This window comes from Procambarus clarkii, chromosome 22 (genome assembly GCF_040958095.1).
Source record: "Procambarus clarkii isolate CNS0578487 chromosome 22, FALCON_Pclarkii_2.0, whole genome shotgun sequence".
In the NCBI taxonomy this organism is placed as follows: Eukaryota; Metazoa; Arthropoda; class Malacostraca; order Decapoda; family Cambaridae; genus Procambarus; species Procambarus clarkii.
Window position 1 is genome coordinate 32278931 of NC_091171.1, and position 22365 is coordinate 32301295.

General features: G+C 46.0%; 1 protein-coding gene across 3 annotated transcripts in view; it reads left to right on the top strand.

Moving 5' to 3' along the window:
* LOC123758696 (ribosomal protein S6 kinase delta-1) overlaps positions 1-22365 on the top strand; it is a 184124-nt gene that overhangs the window by 98368 nt on the left and 63391 nt on the right. For all 3 annotated transcript variants that reach the window (XM_069328824.1, XM_045743257.2, XM_069328825.1), the window contains 3 exons: positions 10548-10660; positions 18110-18262; positions 18605-18732. In XM_069328824.1, coding sequence (XP_069184925.1) covers positions 10548-10660; positions 18110-18262; positions 18605-18732 — 394 coding nt within the window. The remainder of the gene's footprint in view (positions 1-10547; positions 10661-18109; positions 18263-18604; positions 18733-22365) is intronic.

Below are 22365 nucleotides of genomic sequence, written 5' to 3' on the forward strand. Positions count from 1 at the left end.
CAGTCAGTCCACTTGTCTGCTCGCCAGGGGTGTGGTTCTTTCCAGATCGCCGGGTTTGGTTTCCTGGTGATCTGGAGGCCATTCCATCTGTTTCTGTCCCAGGTTCGGACCTGGGCCTTGTTTAGGGCTATTGGGCCACTCATTGTCTTTCCCTCCAGAAGTGTTACTGTGGCTGTGGTCCTGCCTTCGGCTGTACATGAGGGGGTCCCGGGTTGCTCAGCGGTTGCTTGAACAGTTGTGTGGGAGTCTGAACTTCGACGTGCTGGTCTGCCCGCGGGGTCGGGTTTGGCTTTGGCGTCTGTTTGGTTTCCTTCGGAGACTCCCCTTCCGGCTCTTGCATTCGTTGGGTTCGTTCCTCTGGGGATCTTGTGTTGGTGCTGCGTCACCAGCTTCCTCTTTGGGGTTTTTGGGGTTCCGTGCCTTGGCACCTCCCCGAGCCTTCGCTCGATGTGTTCACGGATGGGTCATCTCTCGGCTGGGGCTTTGTGACCAGTGCTCACCAGGTCGGCCGGGGATGGTGGAGTCTGTCCGTCCGTCGGGCTCACAGTGCGGTTCGGGAGTTCGTGGCTGTCTGGTTTGCGCTTCGGAGGGTTTCGGTCACTCGGTGCTCTACCATTCAGCTCCGTTCGGACTGTTCTCTGGCGGTTCTTGCTAGAACCACAGGGTTTCTCTTAAGTGTTGACCTTTGGGGTTGGTTCCATAATGGCTCGTTTGCTGGATTCTCGGGGTTTGGCTAATCGTGAGGGTCATGTCCGGTGTGTGTCCTGGGTGCCTGGTGGACAGGTGTCTCGGTTTATTCCTCTGTTCGCGGATTGGCCAGTCGTCGCCGACTTGTTTTGTTGGCTCTGTCGGACGTATGGACTTCTGGCCATGGACATCTTCGAGTCAGCGTGGTCTAGGCGTCGTCCATTTTATGTGGCGCCCTTACCCACCTGCGAGGCATTCACGGTGGATGCTTTTCGGCAGGATTGGTCGAGGTGAGGGTATCTGTTCCTCTTCTCCCGGTCCAGCTGTTGCTTCGGGTTCTGGCTCGGTTGCAGCTCATTCCCACAAGAGCAGTCCTTATGGTTCCTTAGTGGCCGGCCCAGCCTTATTTTCAGATGCTGCTTGATAGGTGTCCGAACCCAGGGCGTTTTCCCGCCGCTCCGCCTCTTTCGGCAGGTCGAATCGGTCTTGTACGTGACTGGTTTGGCCTTCTCCTCGGCTCTTCGTGTTAGGTATTTTGACACGGGTATCACCATCTCTGTGGTGTTCAGGTGGCTTTGTTGACAGTGTCCCACCTGCGAGCTTTGTCTTGGCGACAGTATGACGTTTCGTATGCTCTCTCGTTTTTTGTTTCACCTCCGGCCTGCTCTTGCGTCGCTTGAGTCGTCCTGGTCTTTGATCAGGGTGCCTTCTTATCTTCTCCTCAGTTTGTGGTAGCCCCTTCAGTTCAGGTTTCTGCTCTTTGGTACTGGTGGTAGATTTGTACGTGTGCAGCCATTCTCCGTCCTGGCGACAATTGAGACGGCTGCTTTCAGGGGGGGGCAGGGGTTCTTGGGTTATTGATGCTTGATTGGTTGGGTCGGGGGTGCGTCCTGTGTTGTCCGGTTGTGCTTTTTGGCGTTGCCTGTGTACCGTGTCTGGAGATGCGCTGTGGTTGATCTGGTTCCTCTTATTCCCTATTTTCAGGGCTTGGGTCTCCCAGGTCGTCTGCAGAGTTTTTCATTCTTCCAGCCTGCGGTCTGTCTTTGGGCCTGTGCTGTTCAGAAGTTTGCAGCTTTTGTTGCTGTGTTGGTGACGTCTAGGGCTCATTTTGGGCGCAGGGATTTGAGGGTCGCACAGGTTCTTGGCCGCCCATTCTTTATGTGCGTCTGCTCTTGTGCGTTCTTGTTGCCTTGGGTCGCAGGTTGCAACCTGTTGTCTCGGCTTCGGGTTGCAGAATTTGTGGCGGCCGCCTCCCGGGTTAGCCCTTTCTTTTCCTTCTCTTTGGGTATGAAGCTCCAGGGAGCCATAGGGGCTCCCCACAGAAAACCAGCGTTGAATGTAATGAAACGCCATTTTCTGGGTGAGCCCCGGAGGCTCCCTGGCAACCCTCCCTCCCACCGGTCGGCGGTTTTTTCGCGTTGGTTGAAGCTTAGCTTCCGAACTGAAGCTTGGCAGCCGGCGCAGTAGGTCCGGGGCTCCCCCCTCCCCCTCTCAGAGCAGGGAGGGCTGCGCGGACGATCAGCGCGGCAGTAAAGTGTGATGTTTGCTTGTTTGCTTGTGATTGTAGGGAGTTTTTACCTCTCTTCAGTTTTTTGTTTTAGTTTTTTACCATGTGGGGTTTGTTTTGTTATGCCTACCTTTCTGGGTGCCTAACCCTGGTCGATGGCAGATATGGAAAACCCCAACCACAAAGGGGTTTTCCAGGGCCATTGCTCCCTGAAAACCTCTCTGAAGGGGCCAGGTTCTGGCGCTGGTCCCTGGTAGGTCTGAACTCCTTAGCTAATGTCCCGGTCTAATATAACATACATAAGCACGATAAGCTCCAGGGAGCCTCCGGGGCTCACCCAGAAAATGGCGTTTCATTACATTCAACGCTGGTTTTTTGACATCTTTGTTTAGTTCGTTCAAATCTATGACCTCTTGTTCTTGAAGTTCCAGGTCTCAGGAAATCTTCCCTATCAATTTTGTCAATTCCTGTTTCTATTTTGTAAGTAGTGATCATATCACCTCCTTTTTCTTCTGTCTTCTAGTTTTGGCATATCTAACCCTTAACATGCTCGGGGTTTAATATCCTGCCATCCCCACAGGTGCATGTCATTTTGAAAAAAAAAAAAAATTATTTTTTCTTTCTAACCTGTTAATTTGTGTTCACTGATCACGGGAAAAATAATAAAAAAATCGTAAGTGGCATATATTGCCCACTATAGGGCGGGGAAGTCTGGCAAATTATAGGCGCTGACTCAGCGTGCGTCCCAGGCGGTCTGTTGCTCGCAAGCTGTCAGGCCGGAGTTGCCACAAAGAGATAATTACCGAATTATTTCAATGTCTCTGATTGATTTTTCATACTTTTTTTGCTGTAATATTATTCAATAGTGTGTAGTTTGATATATTTATATAATAAAATGAGTGAATCGTTGGTGTACTCAAAAATATGGTATGCATATTGTTGATTCAATTATGTTCATCAATCAGTGAACAAATACTTTGTCGGTTATTACACTATAAGCACAGGTTATATATAAGTATTTGCATGTTTTGTTCACTATAACGAACCACTAAGTAGCTATTATGAGTCAAAAAGTCATGAGGAGTGACCACCGTGTACCAGCCAGCCACTCCCGCCCTCCCTCCAGTCATCTGACTCACCCTCATTCTCCTCCCACAATAATGTTTTTGCTATAATTCACTATATACAGACGTTATATATAAGTATCTACATGTTTTGTTCACCATAACTGTACATCTAAGCTTGTATGGTGAGTAAAGGCACAGAGATGTGGCTACTCACACAGTCAGCTGATCGGCGGCCGCCCTCAAGGTCAGACGCACTAATATTTCTCCTCCAACAATACTGGGTGGTGTTATTATGCTATATATCTTATATACAGACGTTATATATAAGTATCTACATGTTTTGTTCACCGTAACTGTACATCTAAGCTTGTATGGTGAGTAAAGGCACAGAGATGTGGCTACTCACACAGTCAGCTGATCGGCGGCCGCCCTCAAGGCCAGACGCACTAATATTTCTTTTCCAACAACACTGTGTGGTGTTATTACGCTATACACACACATTATATATAAATATCTACCTGTTTTATTCATCATACTTGTACAAATAAACTGGTATGGTGCCCAAAGACCATCGTGGTAACCAGTGAACAACACCGTCGTCTGCACGGTGGCGTCGTCTGCACGGTGGTGTCGTCTGCACGGTGGTGTCGTCTGCACGACGCCACCGCCCTCACCAAAATGGCGGCTCCAAACCTTCTCTTGCTGTTTATACCCTCTATACGCACGTTATATATAAATATCTACTTTTGTGTTCACCATAGCGAACCACTAAGCTGGTATGGTGAGTGCAGTCAATAAAAGGTGGCCACACACAGTCAAAAGACATCGCCACCACCCTCCCTCCCACAGCATTACACCTCCTTCCATGGTGCACAGCGCTAAATATCACCACAATCCTGCTATTATCAGAACCCTGGTCAGTTTTATCACAGTCAGAGGTCTTCTGTAATAATATCATCGCTACATAATAGCATGAACAAGTATAATTTGGCATTTTTAGGCGATGCTGTGGTCACAAGCAGAACAGCAGTGCTGTTAGCTCATGCTGCATGCGTCAGGCTTGGTTGCTCACTCAATACTGAGGCCAATAACACCTGGGAGTTTGGCCCACGATTTTTAAAAAAAATGGCGTCTGTTTACAAGAGCCCTGATGAAGGTGTGGTGAACCCCGTGTATCCGCGGGCTGTTTAAATCTTGCGTAGTACTCCAACACATCATATGACGTGATGCGCAGTTTACTGGAACAACGTCCAGCACGTCATATGACGTGATGCGCACTTTAAGGGCTAATGCCTCTAATCTCTCTTCGTAGCTCTTGCCCTTCGGTTCTGGGAGCCACTTAGTAGCATGTCTTTGCATCTTTTCCAGTTTGTTGATGTGCTTCTTAAGATATGGGCACCACACAAGCACTGCATATTCTAGCTTTGGCCTAACGAAAGTCGTGAACAATTTCTTTAGTATTTCCCCATCCATGTATTTAAAAGCAATTCTGAAGTTAAAAAGCGTAGCATAGGCTCCTTGTACAACATTCTTTATGTGGCCCTCAGGTGATACTTTTCTACCTAGAACCACCCCTAGATCTCTTTATCAGAATTCTTTAAAGATTTCTCACATAATTTATAGGTTGTGTTGGGTCTATGTTCTCCTATTCCACATTCCATAACATGGCATTTATTCACTTTAAATTCCATTTGCCAAGTGGTGCTCCATATACAGAGCACCACTTGGTTTCCGAACCCCTTGGGGACGAGACCCGTCGGTTATTGTGTAAGTTCGTAAACGAGGAATGGAGGAAAATGGAGAGAGATTTTTTTAAATTTAAGAAAAAATTCTAAGGGAAAAAATTGACAGATTCATAGCATATATGCAACAAATGAAATAAAGTTCATTGTGTAATTGCGTTCACTCACCCCCACCCTTCCTTCCCTCACTGCTTCTCTCTCACTACCTCTCCCCCTCACTGCCTCTCCCCCTCACTGCCTCTCCCCCTCACTGCCTCTCCCCCTCACTACCTCTCCCCCTCACTGCCTCTTCCCCTCACTGCCTCTCCCCCTCACTGCCTCTTCCCCTCACTGCCTCTTCCCCTCACTGCCTCTTCCCCTCACTGCCTCATCCCCTCACTGCCTCTGCCCCTCAATGCCTCTCCCCCTCACTGCCTCTTCCCCTCAATGCCTCTGCCCCTCAATGCCTCTCCCCCTCACTGCCTCTCCCCCTCACTGCCTCCCTCCCTCCCTCACTGCCTTCCTCTTAACATGAGAACAGCAGGCTGTGGAGGAGGGGGAGTTACTAACGGGGTGGAGGCTGTGTAGAGGCGGACATGTCTGTCAGCGCCTGCTCACAGATGCCAGCTGTGCATAATTCATAAATAAAACTATATTTGTTTAATTAATAAATAGGAAATCATATAACATGTTAATGATTAATAATGTATATTAATATATGAAAATTAACATATTTTGGCATAAATATTTTACAACTAAAATTAAAATTTGTAATACAATATGGCTGAGAAGTTTGGCAACCATCGCCTGGTCAGCAAATCCTTCCTTACTGCCTCCCTCACCACTCCACCAACAGAGGGGGTGGGGGGGGATTAGTGAGAGAGGAGAAATAGTGGGAGAGGAGGAGAATTAGTGAGAAAGGGAGGGACGGGAAGGTAGGGAGAGATGCTAGGAGGAAAGTAGTGAGGGAGAATGGGAGAATTAGGGAGGGAAAGGCAGATTGCCTGCCTCTGCCTGCCTGCCTCTCTCTCTCTGCCTGCCTGCCTCTCTCTCTGCCTGCCTGCCTCTCTCTCTGCCTGCCTGCCTCTCTCTCTGCCTGCCTGCCTCTCTGCCTGCCTGCCTCTCTCTCTGCCTGCCTGCCTCTCTCTCTCTGCCTGCCTGCCTCTCTCTCTCTCTGCCTGCCTGCCTCTCTCTCTGCCTGCCTGCCTCTCTCTCTGCCTGCCTGCCTCTCTGCCTGCCTGCCTCTCTCTCTGCCTGCCTGCCTCTCTGCCTGCCTGCCTCTCTGCCTGCATGCCTGCCTGCCTCCCTGCCTGCCTGCCTGCCTGCCTGCCTGCCTGCCTGCCTGCCTGCCTGCCTGCCTGCCTGCCTGCCTGCCTGCCTGCCTGTCTCTGCCTCTCTGCCTGCCTGCCTGCCTCTCTGCCTGCCTGCCTCTCTGCTTCTCTGCCTGCCTGCTTGCCTGCCTTTCCCTCCCTCCCTAATTCTCCCATCCCCCCCTCACTACTTCCTTCCTTCCTACCTCCCCCCTCCCTTTCTCACTAATTCTCCCCCTCTCTCTCATACTGCCTCCCACCTAAGCTCCCCCATCCATCCACCCACCAGTCAGCAATCACTGATGCAATGCGTGCATTTGGAGCCAACATGGTGCACAGATGTTTCTTGATTGTGCAGATATGTAAAACAAAATCACAGAATGAACTCTCCAGCCTCATGACAAATCAAAATAACAGGAATAATAGGCCGTGAATCTCTGAAATCAACAGGATAGAAGGCACTCTAAGAGTAGTGGCGCCCAACACGGTCAGTGGGCAAACTGGACCATCTCCCACCCATCACCACGGGCCGGCGCGACGCTTGGCGGACCACTTCCTACCCGAACTTTGTTCGTGTAGCATGACTCCCCAACCCCAATCGGGAAACTGGAAGTTTCAGGATAACTAAAGTTCGGAAACCAAGTGGTGCTCTGTACTTATTTTGTCCAGGTCTTCTTGAAGGGCATGACAATCATCTAAGTTTCTAATCTTTCATATTATCTTAGCAATATCAGCAAACATGTTCATATAATTCTGTATACCATCTGGTAGATCACTATGTAGACAATGAACATCACAGGTGTGAGAACTGAACTCTGTGGTACACAAATTGTGATGTTTCTCCAGTCCAATACATTGCCTCTGATTACTGCCCATGTTTTTCTGTGTCAGAAAATTTTTCATGCATGTTAGAAGTTTACCTGTCACTTCTCCAATATTTTCCAGTTTCCAGAACAACCTCATATGTGGAACTCTGTCAAAAGCCTTTTTTTAGGTCCAAAAAGATGCAGTTAACCCAACCATCTCTTTCTTGTAAAATCTCTGTGGCTCGATCATAGAAACTGAGTAAATTCGATACACAGGATCTTCCAGATCGAAAACCATACTGTCTGTTTGATATTATATTATTTCTCTCCAGGTGTTGTACCCAATTAGTTATTATTATTTTTTCCAATATTTTCACTATTACACTTGTCAATGATACAGGTCTATAATTAAGGGGGGTCTTCCCTGCTACCATTTTTGTAGATTGGAACTATGTTAGCCCTTTTCCACATATCTGCTACGACTCCTATTTACAGGGATGTCTGAAAAATCAGCTGAAGTGGAATGTTGAACTCAGGTGCACATTCTCTTAGAACCTATGGTGAAACTCCATCTGGGCCAACTGCTTTGTTCTTACTTAGCTCCAGGAGCATTTGTTTCACTTCATCTCTAGACACCTCTATGTGCTCTATGTTGTTCTCAGGAATTCTTATTGTGTCTGGTTCTCTGAAGATATTATTTTGTACAAACACACTTTGGAAATTTTCGTTTAGTGTTTCACACATTTCCTTTTCATTTTCCATATATCTGTTCCCCCATTTTCAACCTCTGAATATTATCCTTTACCTGCTGCTTGCTTTTAATGAATTTATAGAAACGGCCTGGATCTGATTTACATTTGTCTGCTGTACTGTTCTCAAAGTTTATCTCTGCCTCTCTCCTTACTGACGTGTAGTTGTTTCTTGAATCTTTGTATCACTGGTATGTTTGGGGGGTTTGTCTCTTTCTATAATGATTCCATGCTTGCCTCTTTTGATCTCTGGCCCTCTCACAATTTCTGTTGAACTAACCCTGTTTCCTAGGTCTGCATGTCTGTTTTGGAATGATGTTTGTGTGCCTTCATTGTATATTTTGCAAAATTTGGCATACATCTCATTTACTACTTCCTTGCCTAGCAACAAGTCTATCCACTTATAGGCAAGTATATCCACTATCCACTATCCACTGACCCAGCACGTGGGTCAGCCAGGACCCACGTGCTGGGTCTTGGCTGCGAGCTCGCACATGTGCATTCCTGGGCCTATTCAGGCCTGTCGCTTTGGGTCGGCTGTTGCAGCCTGCTGTCTCGACTTCGTGTTGTAGTGTGAGCACCGACCGCCTCCCGGATGTTTCCCCTGTTTTCATCTTTGGTGAGGTAGCTCCGGGGAGCTGTAGGGGCAACCCCCAGAAAAGCAAGTGTCGAGTGTAATGAAACGCCATTTTCTGGGTGAGTCCCGGAGGCTCCCCGGCAACCTTCCCTCCTTCCGGTCGGCGGTTTTTCGCGTTTTTTAAACCCAGGCTCGGAACGGGTGAGGATCGGCGGCGCGAAGGCCTGGGTGCACTTCCTCCTTCCGGGGAGTGGGGGAGCTGCGCAGACATGTGGCGCAGCTCGTGTGACGTCATGCTTGTTTGCTCTTTTTCCTTTGGGGAGTTCTATCCACTCGTTTGATGTTTTTCGTTGTTGACCAGAATAGGGGTCTGTTTTGTGGTGCTTTACCTTTCTGGGTGCCTGTCCTGGTCGATGGCAGATATAGAATGCTCCAAAATCACATGTACATTTCAATAGGTTATTGCTCCTCATGCCTTTCTGAAGGGGGCCAGGTTCTGGCCGTGGTCCCCAGTAGGCCTTGAACTCCACCCACATCGACTGATGTCAAGAGTTAGGACTATCCCTATCAGCCTGGATAGCTCCGGGAACCTCCGGGACTCACCCAGAAAATGGCATTTCATTACATCAACGCTGGTTTTTTGAGATTGGCATCTCATCCTTAATACTGTCGCTTCTTATCACGCAGCGTTGGCAGAGCCACTTTAGCTTGCATTCGGAGTGGATGTTACTTACGCAGGCTTTCTCATGCATTTTTCACCTCTAGCCTGCTCATGCACTGCCTGAACCTTCTTCATCTTTGGACAGAGCTCTTTCTTTGCTTTCTTCCTTCTCCTCAGTTTTGTTGTGCCCCCTTCAGTGAGGGATTGCTTTTGGAAGGCCTTGTTTTTGTTGGCCATGATCTAGGGGGTTGGGTTGGGAAGCTTCATGCTCTCCTCTTTTGCGGGGGGATTCTGTTCATTTGGTCCAAGTGATCCTTTTGTTCATTTGTAGCCTTCTTATTTTCTGGCAAAGAATGAGATGGCTGGCTTCTGGAGGGGGTCCACTGGTTGTGGATGCTTGGTTGGTTAGGCCAGGGGTGCATTGTGTCTCATGTCTGGTGGCAGCTTTACGTCACTAATTGCAGGCCACTGGCTCGGTGTCCATGGACGCTCTATGGGTGGATCTGGTTTCCCTGGTTCCCTGTTCCAGGACTTGTGTATCACAGGTTGTGCGTAGTGTCATCAAGTCTAGCTAATCTGTGGTCTACCTTCGTGCCCATGATGTTAGGAAGTAAGCTGCTCTTGCACCTTTTTTATGGCAACATGTCTTGATTTGACATTTGGGTGCGAAGGTTTTGGAGGTAAACAGGATCCTGGCCACTAGGTATCTTGTGAACGTTCCATTTTTCCCCGACTGTGTGTGGCTTTGGGGAACTTGTTGCGACCGTCTCTCTCTTCCTCATCTTGAGAACGGCAGTGCTGTCCCTCTGTTTACTTATCTTTGGGTCGTTAGCTACCCATCCTGTGTAGCGCTAACGAGCAGGAATGTTATTTGCATGAGGTTTCTTGTTTGGTTACTTTCTAGGGGAGTTATTTTGATTTTTTAGCATGTAGATTGCACAGGTTAACCAGACAGTGGTCTGGTTTTGCCTAACTTTCTGGGTCCTTTCCCGGTTGATGGCAATTATGATTTAATTTAAATGTAAGGTGCTCATAGGCCATTGCTCCCTGGGCTTCTCTAAGGGGGGGAGCCAGGTTCTGGCTCATGGTCCCTGGTAGGCAAAAGGACTCCTGTGACTGCTGACTCCAAACTATATCAGTTCAGATAGCTTCAGGGAGCCTCCATGGCTCACCCAGGAAAAGGTGTTTCATTACATTCAACGCTGGTTTTTTCCATCACTATAATGACAAATCATGCATTTAATTATTTTCCAATACAGTATATGATAGATTCATCACATTTTAGGAATTATGCACCATTATTCTTTAGTTATAATGGGACTAACATATTTTATTGACGTTAAACTTTTATAACATTTTGTAATTGAATACCACACATATAATTTAGCAGAATGTTATTAAAAATTTAAATAGTTCATAATTTCTGGACACACTAATATGAAAATATTAACTTTAACCACAGGAGATGGGGATGGGAGTCGTAGGGAGGCGGTCAGAAGGAAAACTGCCCAATACTTGCAGCGTGCAGAGCAGCTGATGGCACGCCTTACTCGCAAGGATAAAAAAAAAAAGCAGGTAGGTAATGCTTTAACCCTTAAGCCGTGCAATACATATATATACAATGGGAGTAACTGTCACGAAATCGTGCACATCGTACATATATATACATAGATTGAGGGTCTAGCGCATGATTTTAAATGCCCTGCAAGGGATAAGGGCAGCCATAGTCCAGTCACGGCCGATAGTAAATAGAAGCCATCTTGAAAAAAAATCGTGGGTAACATATCCAGGTGTGAGAGCCTCAGTACTGAGTGAGTCACCAAGGCTAGCACATGCAGCATGAGCTAACAACATTACTGTTCAGCTTGTGACCACAGCATTACCTAAAAATGTAAAAACATATATGTACGTGCTATTATTTAGCGATGATAGCATTACAGAAGACCCCCTGACTGATAAAAATGACCAGGATTCTGATAATAGCAAGATTGTGGTGATAATTAGCGCTGTGGTGGGAGGAGTAATCTTGGTGGGGAGGGAGGTAGGGTCGTAAGCTGACTGTGTGTGGCCACCTTTTACTGTCTGGACTCACCATACCAGCTTAGTAGTTCGCTATGGTGAACACAAATGTAGATACTTATATATAGCGTGTGTGTGTATATAGTGTAATAACAGCAAAACGAATATGTTGGGAGGAGCCATTTTGGTGAGGGAGGTGGCATCATCTGCATGACTTGTCATGCAGTGTATGGTGGCCACTATGCTGTTTGGGCAGCTTAGTTATAAAGTTATGGTGAATAAAAAATGCAGATACTTATATATAATGTGTGTGTATATGGTGTAATAACACCACAAATAGTATGCTTGGAGGAGAAGTATTAATGTATTTGGCCTTGAACGAGTGAGGGAGGGGAGGGAGCATTAGCTGACTTTGTGTGGTGACTTCTGTTATTGCCTGAACTCACCATACCAGCTTAAATGTACAGTTATGGTGAACAAAACATGTAGATACTTATATATAAAGTCCATATATAGTGAATAAAAACAAAAACAGTTTGTTGGGAGGAGAATGTTGACGAGTGAGGTAAGGTGAGGAAGGGACTGGCGGCCAGTGGCTGGCTGGCTGGTGTGGCAGCCACTCCTCATTGCTTTTTGACTCGCCATACCAACTTAGTGGTTCGTTATGGTGACCAAAACATGCAGATACTTATATATAACCTGTGTGTGTATATAGTGTAATAACAGCAAAACTATTTTCTGGAGGTGCCTCTCTTTGGCTCCTGCTGAAGTGGCACTTCCTCTGCCCCTGCTTCCTCTGTCCTCTGCCCCTGCTCTCTTGCACAAGTATCTCTGGACATGTTCCTCTAGCGATGCTCCCACACTGTTACGTGGCATCGCCGTCATTCCTCGATAGTGCCTATGCTCTACAGGCGAGATTCTAAGGTCTGGTGTCTTGTTAGCTGGGACTAGACGCTCATTCATTGCCGTTGTGCAGCGCCTGGCTGCACCCTTATATATATGTTCCATACCGTTCTGATGTCTGACCCAAGTAGCAGTTGGGTCGGCCCATGTGTTGCGCTTCCTCGGTGGTCGCCCGGGTTGACGTTAACGGGCGCTGATTTTCATGTTCAGGATTTCCCCATAGTTTTTGCCTGACCTACCCTGACTTGTCACTAACAGCCTTTGGCTTTTGGTTTAATGGGTTGTCTGAATGTTTTCCGCATTCTTCTTGGGGCGTTCCCCCGGTTTTGACTTGGGCATCCATTGTGGTGTCGCAGTGTGTGGGTTAGACCAGTTGCCATTCTGGTCGGTTTCTACCTTGTGGTTGAACCATATGTACGCTCCTTCTCCACATTCATATACATCCGGCGTGTGTACATGCCTTCTATACCCCTCTCCTTCCTCCTGGGGTTTGGGTGGCTTTTTCCTGTTTTTTGGGGTCGGGGTTTTTGGTGCTCATGTGGGGGTTGCTTCTCCCATTAGCGCTTGAGTTTGGGCGAGGGTCTTGTTTTCTCTCTCTCTTCACGCCTGCAGGTGGCTCATGTGCCTTCTGTTTCTGGTTGCTTATGCTTTTGTCCCTGCCTTCCAGTACTTGGACTGTCTTTTCATTGCATTTTTCCGTGTTCCTACCTTATCTTACACATTGTTGTGTTTCTTGGTAGGTGCGTGTTGGCTGCTTTCATTCTTGTGCTAGGTTGCGTTCTGTTCTTGTTCAGTTTTCCTGTTGTGGAACGGGCCCGGTGTTCCGGTGTAGCACTACGTTGTTCTTCTCTTTTGTCACTACCAGCTTCTGTGTTGTATTGTCTGCTGGTGTCTGTGGCTCCAATCACCCACTCCTGCCCCTCCAGTTCCTTTTGTTGGGGCAGGAGGTGTTTGGCTTCTGGCCCTGGCTACGGTTTTTCTTTGTTGTTCCTTCCAGGGGTCCCGGGGGGGAGGGGGGTGTGCCTCCCGTATGGGGCGTGTCTGCTCAGCCGAGTTGGTTCTTTCCCGGCTTGCCGGGTTTTGTCGGGGTTCCTGGTTCCTGGCAGACGTTCCTTTTATTTTTTTGACAGCCTTGGTTTCGGCGCAGCTTATTCAGTGTATGCACCCAGGGGTTTTCCCTTTGCTCGGCCTCATTTGCATAGTCGGTTCGTCTTTTTCGGGTCTTCTAGTCTGGTCGTTTTGACTCAAGTATCTCACCATCTGTTTGGTAATCAGGTGGCTTCTTGAATGTGTCCCACCTGCTTGCTTCATCTCGGCGGCGGAATGGGGTTTTCTGGCGGTCCTTCCTTTTCTTTTTGTCTCTTCGTAGGTGTACTGCAATCTTTCTTGTCATGGTCTTGTTCTTTTCTTGTGGTGGATCAGGGCTGTCGTCTGGCGGCATACCGTCGCCCTGTTTCGTGTGGCATTGGCGGAGCTGCTTCGGATTGCCCCGGTTTTGTTGTTCCTTCTGCACCGCTACGCGTTGTCTCGGCGTTGTTTGCCTCCGGCCAGCTTCTGTTCCACTTTTGCCATCCTGCTCCACTTATACCATCCTGCTCTTGGGCAGGGTGCTCTTTTCTTTCTTCCCCTCAGGTTGTTGTGGCCCCTTCGGTACCGGTTTTTGTCAGTGGTTCTCCTTTTTGGGGTTCTGGTATTTGGTCGTTTGTGGCCGTGTCTTCTTTTCTGGTGGGGTTGCGACAGCTCTTTCCGGAGGGGTTCCTGGGGTTGTTGCTGTTTGATTGGTTGGCCGGGTTTTTGTGTCCGGTTGCGGCTCTCCACCGTTCTTTGCGCTCCGCAGCCTCTGTGGCCGGGGCTGCACTTTGGGTTGTCCAGGTTTCCCTTTTTTCTGTCTAGCCTGCCTGCGGTCTCTCCCCGTGCCCTTGACGTTCATGGGCTTGCTGTGCTTGCTGTCGTCTTGGTGGCTTGTCTTGGACTGATATTCGGGCACTAGTTTGTTTTGGCGGTTGCGCTAGGTCCTGGCTGCGTGCTTCTTCGTGTATGTTCCTGGTTCTAGTCGGGCCTGTGTCACCTTGGGTCGGCTGTTGCAGGCTGTTGTCTCGACTTCGTATTGTGATGTGAGCGACGACCGCCTCCTGGATGTGTCCCTCTGTTTTCGTCTTTGGTGAAGTATCGCCGGGGAAACGTAAGGGGCTTCCCCAAGAAAACCAGCGTTGAATGTAATGAAATGCCATTTTCTGGGCGAGTCCTGGAGGATCCCCGGCAACCCTCCCTCCGGTCAGCCGTCTTTTCACGTTTTTGATATCCAGCTTCAGAACCGAGGTGTGGATCGCCGGCGCAAATGTCTGGGGCTCCCCCCTTCCCCCTCCCGGGGACGGGGGGGAGCTGCGCAGACATGCGGCGTGGCTTGTGTGACGTCATACTTGTTTGCTCGTTTTTCTTTTGAGGAGTTCTGTCCACTCATTGGCATTTTCCATTGTTTTAACCAGAATAGGGGTTTGTTTTATGGCGCTTACTTTTCTGTGTGCCTGTCCCGGTCGATGGCAGATGTAGAATGCTCCAAATCACATGTGCATTTCTATGGGCCATTGCTCCACGTGCCTCTGTGAGGGGGGCCAGGTTCTGGCTCGTGGTCCCCTGTAGGCTTAGAACTCCACCCACATTGATGCAAAATAGTTAGAGGAGCTATATCAGCCTGAGTAGCTCCGGGAAGCCTCCGGGACTCACCCAGAAAATGGCATTTTATTACGTTCAACGCTGGTTTTTTATTGTTTTATGAACTTAAAAATTGACTCACGAATATGCACACCATAATTTTAAGTATAGCAATGGTTCACACATTTTATTATATAAATATATCACACTACACACTATTGAATAATATTACTGCAAAAAAACTAAGAAAAAATCAGAGACATTGAAATAATTAGGTAATAATATCTCTGTGGCAACGCCCGCCTGATAGCTCTGGCAGCACAGACCACCTCTGGCGTTTGCTCTGTGAATTCCTCTTTTCTGGGGGGATCCCCGTCAGTTCTTGCCTACCGGGGATCACAAAACAGAACCTGGTCCCCTCAGAGAGGCGCGAAGAGCAATGGCCTATAGAAACCCCCAGGTGGTTGGGAGCATTCTATGTCTGCCATCGACCAGGTCTGACACCCAGAAAGGTAGGCATCCCAAACCAAATCCCTATTCTGGTGAAACTATTGCTACCGAATCCAAACGAGTGGACAGAACTCCCCAAATGAAAACTAGCAAATTAGTTTTCAAATTAAATTAGCAAATTGAACAGGCATTAATAAATAATGGTTTATTACATATTTGACACAATGTTTCATTATCAAAAAACACATACATTTCACCTACAGTCATATCTTTCCAGTGCTGTAATCGTGAAAATTCTGATAACTCCTCACCAATGAGATCAGCCGCGTATTTGTTCGCTTCATGAACAATCTGTTCCTTGAGCAGCTCATCAAAATATGCAGTGAAGAAGTCCATTTCACACATTTCATCACCATTATCAGGGGAAAAAGTCCTGTAATGCCAACATTTTTAGCATCAAAGGCAGGCATTTCTGGAACAAAATGTTCCCCATCACTCCACACAAATGCACCTGCTGTCTTCCGAGTGGAAACAGCAGCACCACAGCGAGGAATCCATGGACCAGGCGCTGAAGCAGATCTAGCAACAGTAGGGGCAGGAAGGGACAATGAGGGAAAAATACTTGAAGATGAGGGACTTTGTTCCTCATTGTCTCCAGGTGGTGCCATGTGGCAGCACTTGGCTGGGCGACACGATACTGACACGACAAAACTTTGCTTGGCAGCACTACTGCCACCAGCAACAGGCGTGGCAAAACTATTTTCTGATTAGAGACGTCAGACTCTAATGACGTTTGGTCGACGTCAGACTCGTCGACCAAAACATCATAATCTTGCAAAGTAACACATGAACTATGTTGTTGGGTGCGAAGTTGTGTTGAGTGTGGACGAGAAGTCACTGGTGAATCTGTAGGCCTCCTCACCCTTATGGCACCCTCATGTTCATTCTCACTGTCTATGGTATCAACATCCTCAAGCTGTGTGTAGTCCTTATCTATGTCAGAGTCATCAATATCAGGGTCATCAACCTCATCAAACAATTCAGTATGAATTACTTCATCGGTTAATGACTGGGTTGAGTGGTGTGCTGTGGGTGGTCGGATGCTGGAACGTTGTGCCCTTGCCATTTTGTCTGGTTGTTAACTGATGCCTCTAAGACAATGGGGATCTGGATGATCCTGATCCAGGTCATCCGCAGGGTTTTAAAGTTGAGCCAGCCTGCTGTCTATCCTCGTGCCCATCATGTTAGGGATGTTGCTGCATTGGCTTCCGTGTTTGGCAACATATTTGGCTGCCAGTAGCAACGGCAGCGTTGGCTGCCATGTTTGGCTGATATTTGGGTGCGGGGATTTTGGAGGTCGAAATGGGTCCTGGCCGCCTGATATTTGGTTAAAGTTCTTCGTGCTGGGCGTTTTTTTGTTGCTTTGGGTCGCAGGTTACAGCCAGTTGTCTCAACTTTGAATTGAGGAGTGTGTGGCAGTCGCCTCCTGGGTAGGTTCATCTTTTCCTTATCTTTGGGTATGTAGCTCCAGGGAGCCGTAGAGACTCCACACATAAACCAGCGTTGAATGTAACAAAATGCCATTTTCTGGGTGAGCCCCAGAGACTCCTTGGTAACCCTCCCTCAGTCGGCTGTTTTTGCGTGTTTGATACAGGCATACCTCAGTTTAAGAGTTTAATTGGTTCCTGGAGACGCCTCGTATTCCGAAAACTCGCATTCCGAAGCTAATTTCCCCATAAGAAATAAAGGGAAATGAATTAATCCGTTCCTGACTACCCCAAAAACCCCACATCAAACTAAATTTTTATACCTAATTCATCTAAATAAACCTACAAAACTATGTTCAAGTTATTACTTACCTTGCTGTTGAATGCTGTAGACGTATGGAAGATGGTGAGGAGGTGGGAGGAAGAGAGGAGTTACTGTTTGGAAGGGGAGTCCCCTTCCATTATCACATCAAGCAGTGAGGACTTCACTGGTATGCACACTCTGGCACATTTTGCCTGCATACCACTAGGACTTGCTTGTTTTACTAAGAATTTGTCTAATGACACTTGTTTTTCCCTACATTTTAACACTTGTCTGTAGTAAGACATCACATTATCATTTAAAAGGTCAATGCAACGGCCTGCTACAGCTTTATCTGGGTGAGTTTTTTCAACAAAACTTTGCAGTTCTTCCCATACTTCACACATTTTCTTAATCAAGAAGGGACATCCTCTACTGCCTCTACTCACAGCTATTTTCTTAGGTTGAACCTTACCAATGGCTTTCTTGAGACCCATGGCAAGATATATAATGACAACTTTTATGCTCAAATGGCCAAAAAACCGATAAAAAACTGTAAATCCTTGTGAAGAATTCAGGTGGGATAGTCACTGGACACGAGACATTGGTAAACTGAGGCGCGATCGCCATGCCACCACGCGCCAGTCGGCCTGTACACGTATCAACAAACTCGCGTCCCGAGGTAACCTCTCGCCTTCCGAGACATATTTTTGGAGTAAATCCTGCTCGTCTTCCGAAAAACTCGCATACAGGGACACTCGCATTCCGAGGTACCACTGTACTTAGCCTCTGAACTAGAGTGGCTGGGTTACCGGCGTGGGGGGTCCGGGGGTCCCACCTCCCCCTCCCATTGAGAGCTGCGTGGGAGAGCGATGCAGCGACTGGACTGTGACTTTACTTGTGCGCTTGTTTCCTTGGAAGTTGAGGGCGTTCTACTCTTTGTTTGGTTTCCAGTTGTAATTTTCTTACCATGTAGGGCCTGTTTTGTTATGCCTACCTTTCTGGGTTCCTAACCCCGGTCGATGGCAGATAAGGATAACCCTCAACCACATGGGGGGAAAGGTTTCCAAGGCCATTGCTGTCTATGCCTTTCTGAGGGAGGCCATGTTCTGGCTAGTGGTTCCCAGTAGGCAGAACCCCAGTAGGGAGCCTCCAGGGCGCACCAGAAAATGGTGTTTCATTACATTTAATGCTGGTTTTTTCTTTTCCCAGCATTCTGATGGGCCTCCTCCAGAAATTAGTTCCAGTGGCGAAGCGGGACTCAAGAGTCGAGCATCAGATCTCTCTAGATATCGTGTTGCAGGCTTAGCAGGATCTGTTATTATTGCAACTGATACCACAAATGGTGACACTGTCGCCATCAAGGTGCTGTATAATAAAATTTTTATTTGAGTATCAGCTATGGTTGACATAATCTTTCTTTTATAACGAAGTCTGTAATTCATGAGTTAGAAAACTGAAGTGTTATAGAGTCACCTGAATATATTGAATATGTTAGTTTAAAGCAGCTAGAATATGCAAAATGTTGAGTAGGGTTTCCAAATACAGTATCTAGTTACAAAATACAGACTGTTGTGGAGCTGTGCCAGTGCAATTTCATGTACCCTTCACTTTTTTGTATGCTTTGTAACACTTATGCAATTGCTTCCACATAAACTATTGTAGTTCCAAATTAAGTTTATTAATAAGAAGGAACGATTTACACAGGTTCTGATCAAGAGCGGGATTGGTAGTGGAGAAAAGACTGTTGTTCCCGAGAACGTTCCCTTCATGGTGCCTATCATCCGTTACCATGAGACAGACACTGCCATTTATCTTGTGCTCAAATTCATCAGGTAAGTTAACAGCAGACATTAACTTCCTATGGGTGCTCTTTTTTTTCTTAAGAATCAGACTGTAGATCTATTGACTTATTTACTAATGAATGATTTGTTTATCACTTGGCCAGCTGGATAAACACCACCTAAGCCTGTCCAGTAAGTTGTTGGGTGAGCACATAGATTGCAGCTCTAAGCTTAACTTTCTATCTTGTTGTTGGATGCTTATTAATTTATTTATGAGACCAATAGAGTATGAAATCTCCCATTTTCCCCCCCTTTAATGAAAATGTTTATCCATTACTCAACTCCCTGTATCACACTTTTGTATGCCTACCTTGTATACTGTCTAATCCATTATAAAGAGTTTCTCTTCACCCATTCTTCACTCATTCTTCACTATCTCAATCCATGTCAGTAAACTCCAATTGCTACAGATCAAAGGAGATAAAAACTCATGTGGTCACAGATAACAACAAATATCACTGATTGTTGAATGAGGTATACTAACTTTGGAGCAGGTTGCAGTAATGAACCATTTGAACTGTAATCATCCATCCAATAAATGTGGATGGATGTAAACAGTGGGAAGCCATGCCTTCTGCAGTTGAATAATATCAGCACAAAGGGAAAAAAGTGTTGTTTTGTTAGAGAAATTATTTTTTATGTTATGTAAGTAACTGTATCATTTTAAAGTATACATTGAAGCTAATATTCATGATATAAGTAGTTGTTTGTTGAGGTTTACCTATACAGTAGTACCTCGCATAACGATCGCCCCCAAAAGGTGAACATTTTGGGTAACGAACTGCCCAATTGGTGTCAAGTCGTCCCGTATGGCGAGCGCTCGTTTGAGTAACATCAACACCACATGGTGGGGTCGCGCTGCTTCTTGCACATTCTCAGACGCCTCCGATGATGCACATAAATTATGTTGTTCTTGTTTAAAGATGCTAATGATGCTGGGATATAAAGGGGTGACTGCTGAGATGTTGCAAAGCATTGATGTTTTTGTAGAAAAAAAGAAATGAAATTTCTGAAATACAACAAATGTCAAAAAGGTTCGTTCGGTGTTCGGCAGGTAGGCTGCTCCATTATAACAATCTTTCTTTGTTTCAAATGTGTTCCATTTGTTTTGTATTTGTCATTTACGTCTCAATAATGGAGAAGCCTACCTTACATACACTGAACAAACCATTATGACATTTTCCTTTCTTCAAATGTGTTCAATATTTATTTTTCATTTGTCTTATAGCAAAAGGTTCGTTCGGTGGTCGGCAGGTAGGCTGCTCCATGTTTCTTAAAAAAAAAAAAAAAAAAAGTTGAAACATTGAAACAATTTGAAAAATGGACAAATGCCATAAAGGTTCGTTCAGTGTTTGTCGGGTAGGCTGCTCCATTATTGAGACGTAAGTGACAAATACAAAACAAATGGAACACATTTGAAACAAAGAAAGATTATCATAATGGAGCAGCCTACCCGACAAACACTGAACGAACCTTTTGCTATAACAAATATGAAAGACTAGGGCTGCTGGTTGGGTTAGTACAGCATTAGCACCCATTTGTGGCACACGTGCCTTTGGCTCCCAAACACCTATCTGATACGGTGTTGAAAGATTGCGCTCAGTTGGTGAAATTCAGACCTTATTGTTTGAAGAACATAAGAGTCATAATATTGGTGAAGCTAGGCGCAATAAAGACTTAACACAACGGTTGGATGCAAGTGATACAGCACCTATGAGCATGATACAGTGAGCGTATCCAGTTGTAGCTCTGAGCCCCACCCTTGCCATCTCTAATTTATATAGAAGATACATAGATGAATCATTTTCTGCATTCAGTGATGATGCATCTGATACAAGTAGCATAGATGAACAGTGTTAGCGGCTTCCATGATGGTGTTTTCCATAGATATTTTCAAGAATACCTGAATCTCTTCCTGACTGATGGACACTCTTTGAGGCTAGCTGAATCTCTTCCTGTGTGGGACCTTACAAAGCGATCTTTTCAAGACTACCTTACAATTTGAGCTTTTCCTATAATCGTTTCAATACTACCTTATGCTTTACAAGCTTCGCTACATACCACCTACAAGTACTAAAGCCAAGGGTACATGCGAGTGCGTTATTTGCAAGCACACAGAACAATGAAACAGGAAGCGAAAATCTATCTGTAGCTGGTGCAACGAGAGCAAAGCCGGGCTGTGTACCATGGACTACTTCGTTGATTATTACGCACCTCCAAAGTACTGAGTGTGTAATACAGTGTGTTACTGTGTAAATAGTATGTAAAACTGTACATAATGTAATTTTAGTGAATTTTTACCACGTAATATTGTGACAATAAACATTTATTGTGGACACATTACTGACACATGTATCACAGTTCCATGGAACATTATGAACATTCTACAGTATACATATTGTAAAGTCACATATATGCATCATATACAATAAAAGAAACAAATAAAACTGCATTGGAAATACATAGAACAAATCATTGAAAATATATTTGTAGCAACATGCATTGCTTGAATGGCCTGCGAGACCGTGTCTGGGAGCTTCACACACGGACGACCAGTCCCCCCAATGATGTCACAGCGCACCTTGTCCATGTCCTCACAGCCAAAGTAAGTGGAATTTGGTAATTATTTTTACATAGACATGTTCTGGGAAGGTAATTTATCATTTTACAAAGAAAAATTATTTTTTGGGAACACTTGATGTCATGCACACTAGGGAAATTATACAATAAACACAGCGCATCACAGTGGTTAAATGGGGACATTCGTTTTGTATGACGTCCGTTTCACTTGAATAATACGGCGCCGGAACAGATTAAATTCGTTATTCGCGGTACCACTGTAGTTGAAAAAGAACAAAGTGCACTGTAACTAAGAGAATCAACCACTGGTAAAATACAAATGTTCCTAATACATAGAACATAGGAACAAATACCCAGAACAAAACAACAAAACAAACCACTAATCCATAGGCAAAAACATAAGCAGTACTGTACTGAACTGCTTATGACACAAGGCATACACAATAATGTACAATCCAAACCTCGATGTATGATTGCACCTGAATATAAATTTTCTGGTGTATGATGAAATTTTTGTTGGAAAATACGCCCTACAATGTTCGTTCCAGAGTATAAAGCACTCGTTCAAACTTGTCTGAGTTGGTAAGATCAGTTTACGCTTATATCCCATCTAGTGATAACCGTGCATGAATTCTCTGTGAAAAATTATATAATTATTGTGCTTTTCTGTGGGGGAGCCCCTACAGCTCCCTGGAGCTTATCGGGCTAATGTAATTTATATTAGACCGGGACATTAGCTATGGAGTTCAGACCTACCAGGGACAAGAGCTGGAATTTGGCCTCTTCAGAGAGGTTTCAGGGAGCAATGGCCCTGGAAAACCCCCCTGTGGTTCGGGGTTTTTCCTTATCTGCCATCGACTGGGGTTAGGCACCCAGAAAGGTAGGCATAACAAAACAAACCCCACATGGTAAGAAATTAAAACAAAAAACTGAACAGAGAGGTAGAATCTCCCTACAATCCTAAGGAAACAAGCAAACATCGCACTTTACTACCACACCGCTCATCTGCACAGCACTCCCCTCCCCGAGAGGGGGAAGGGGGAG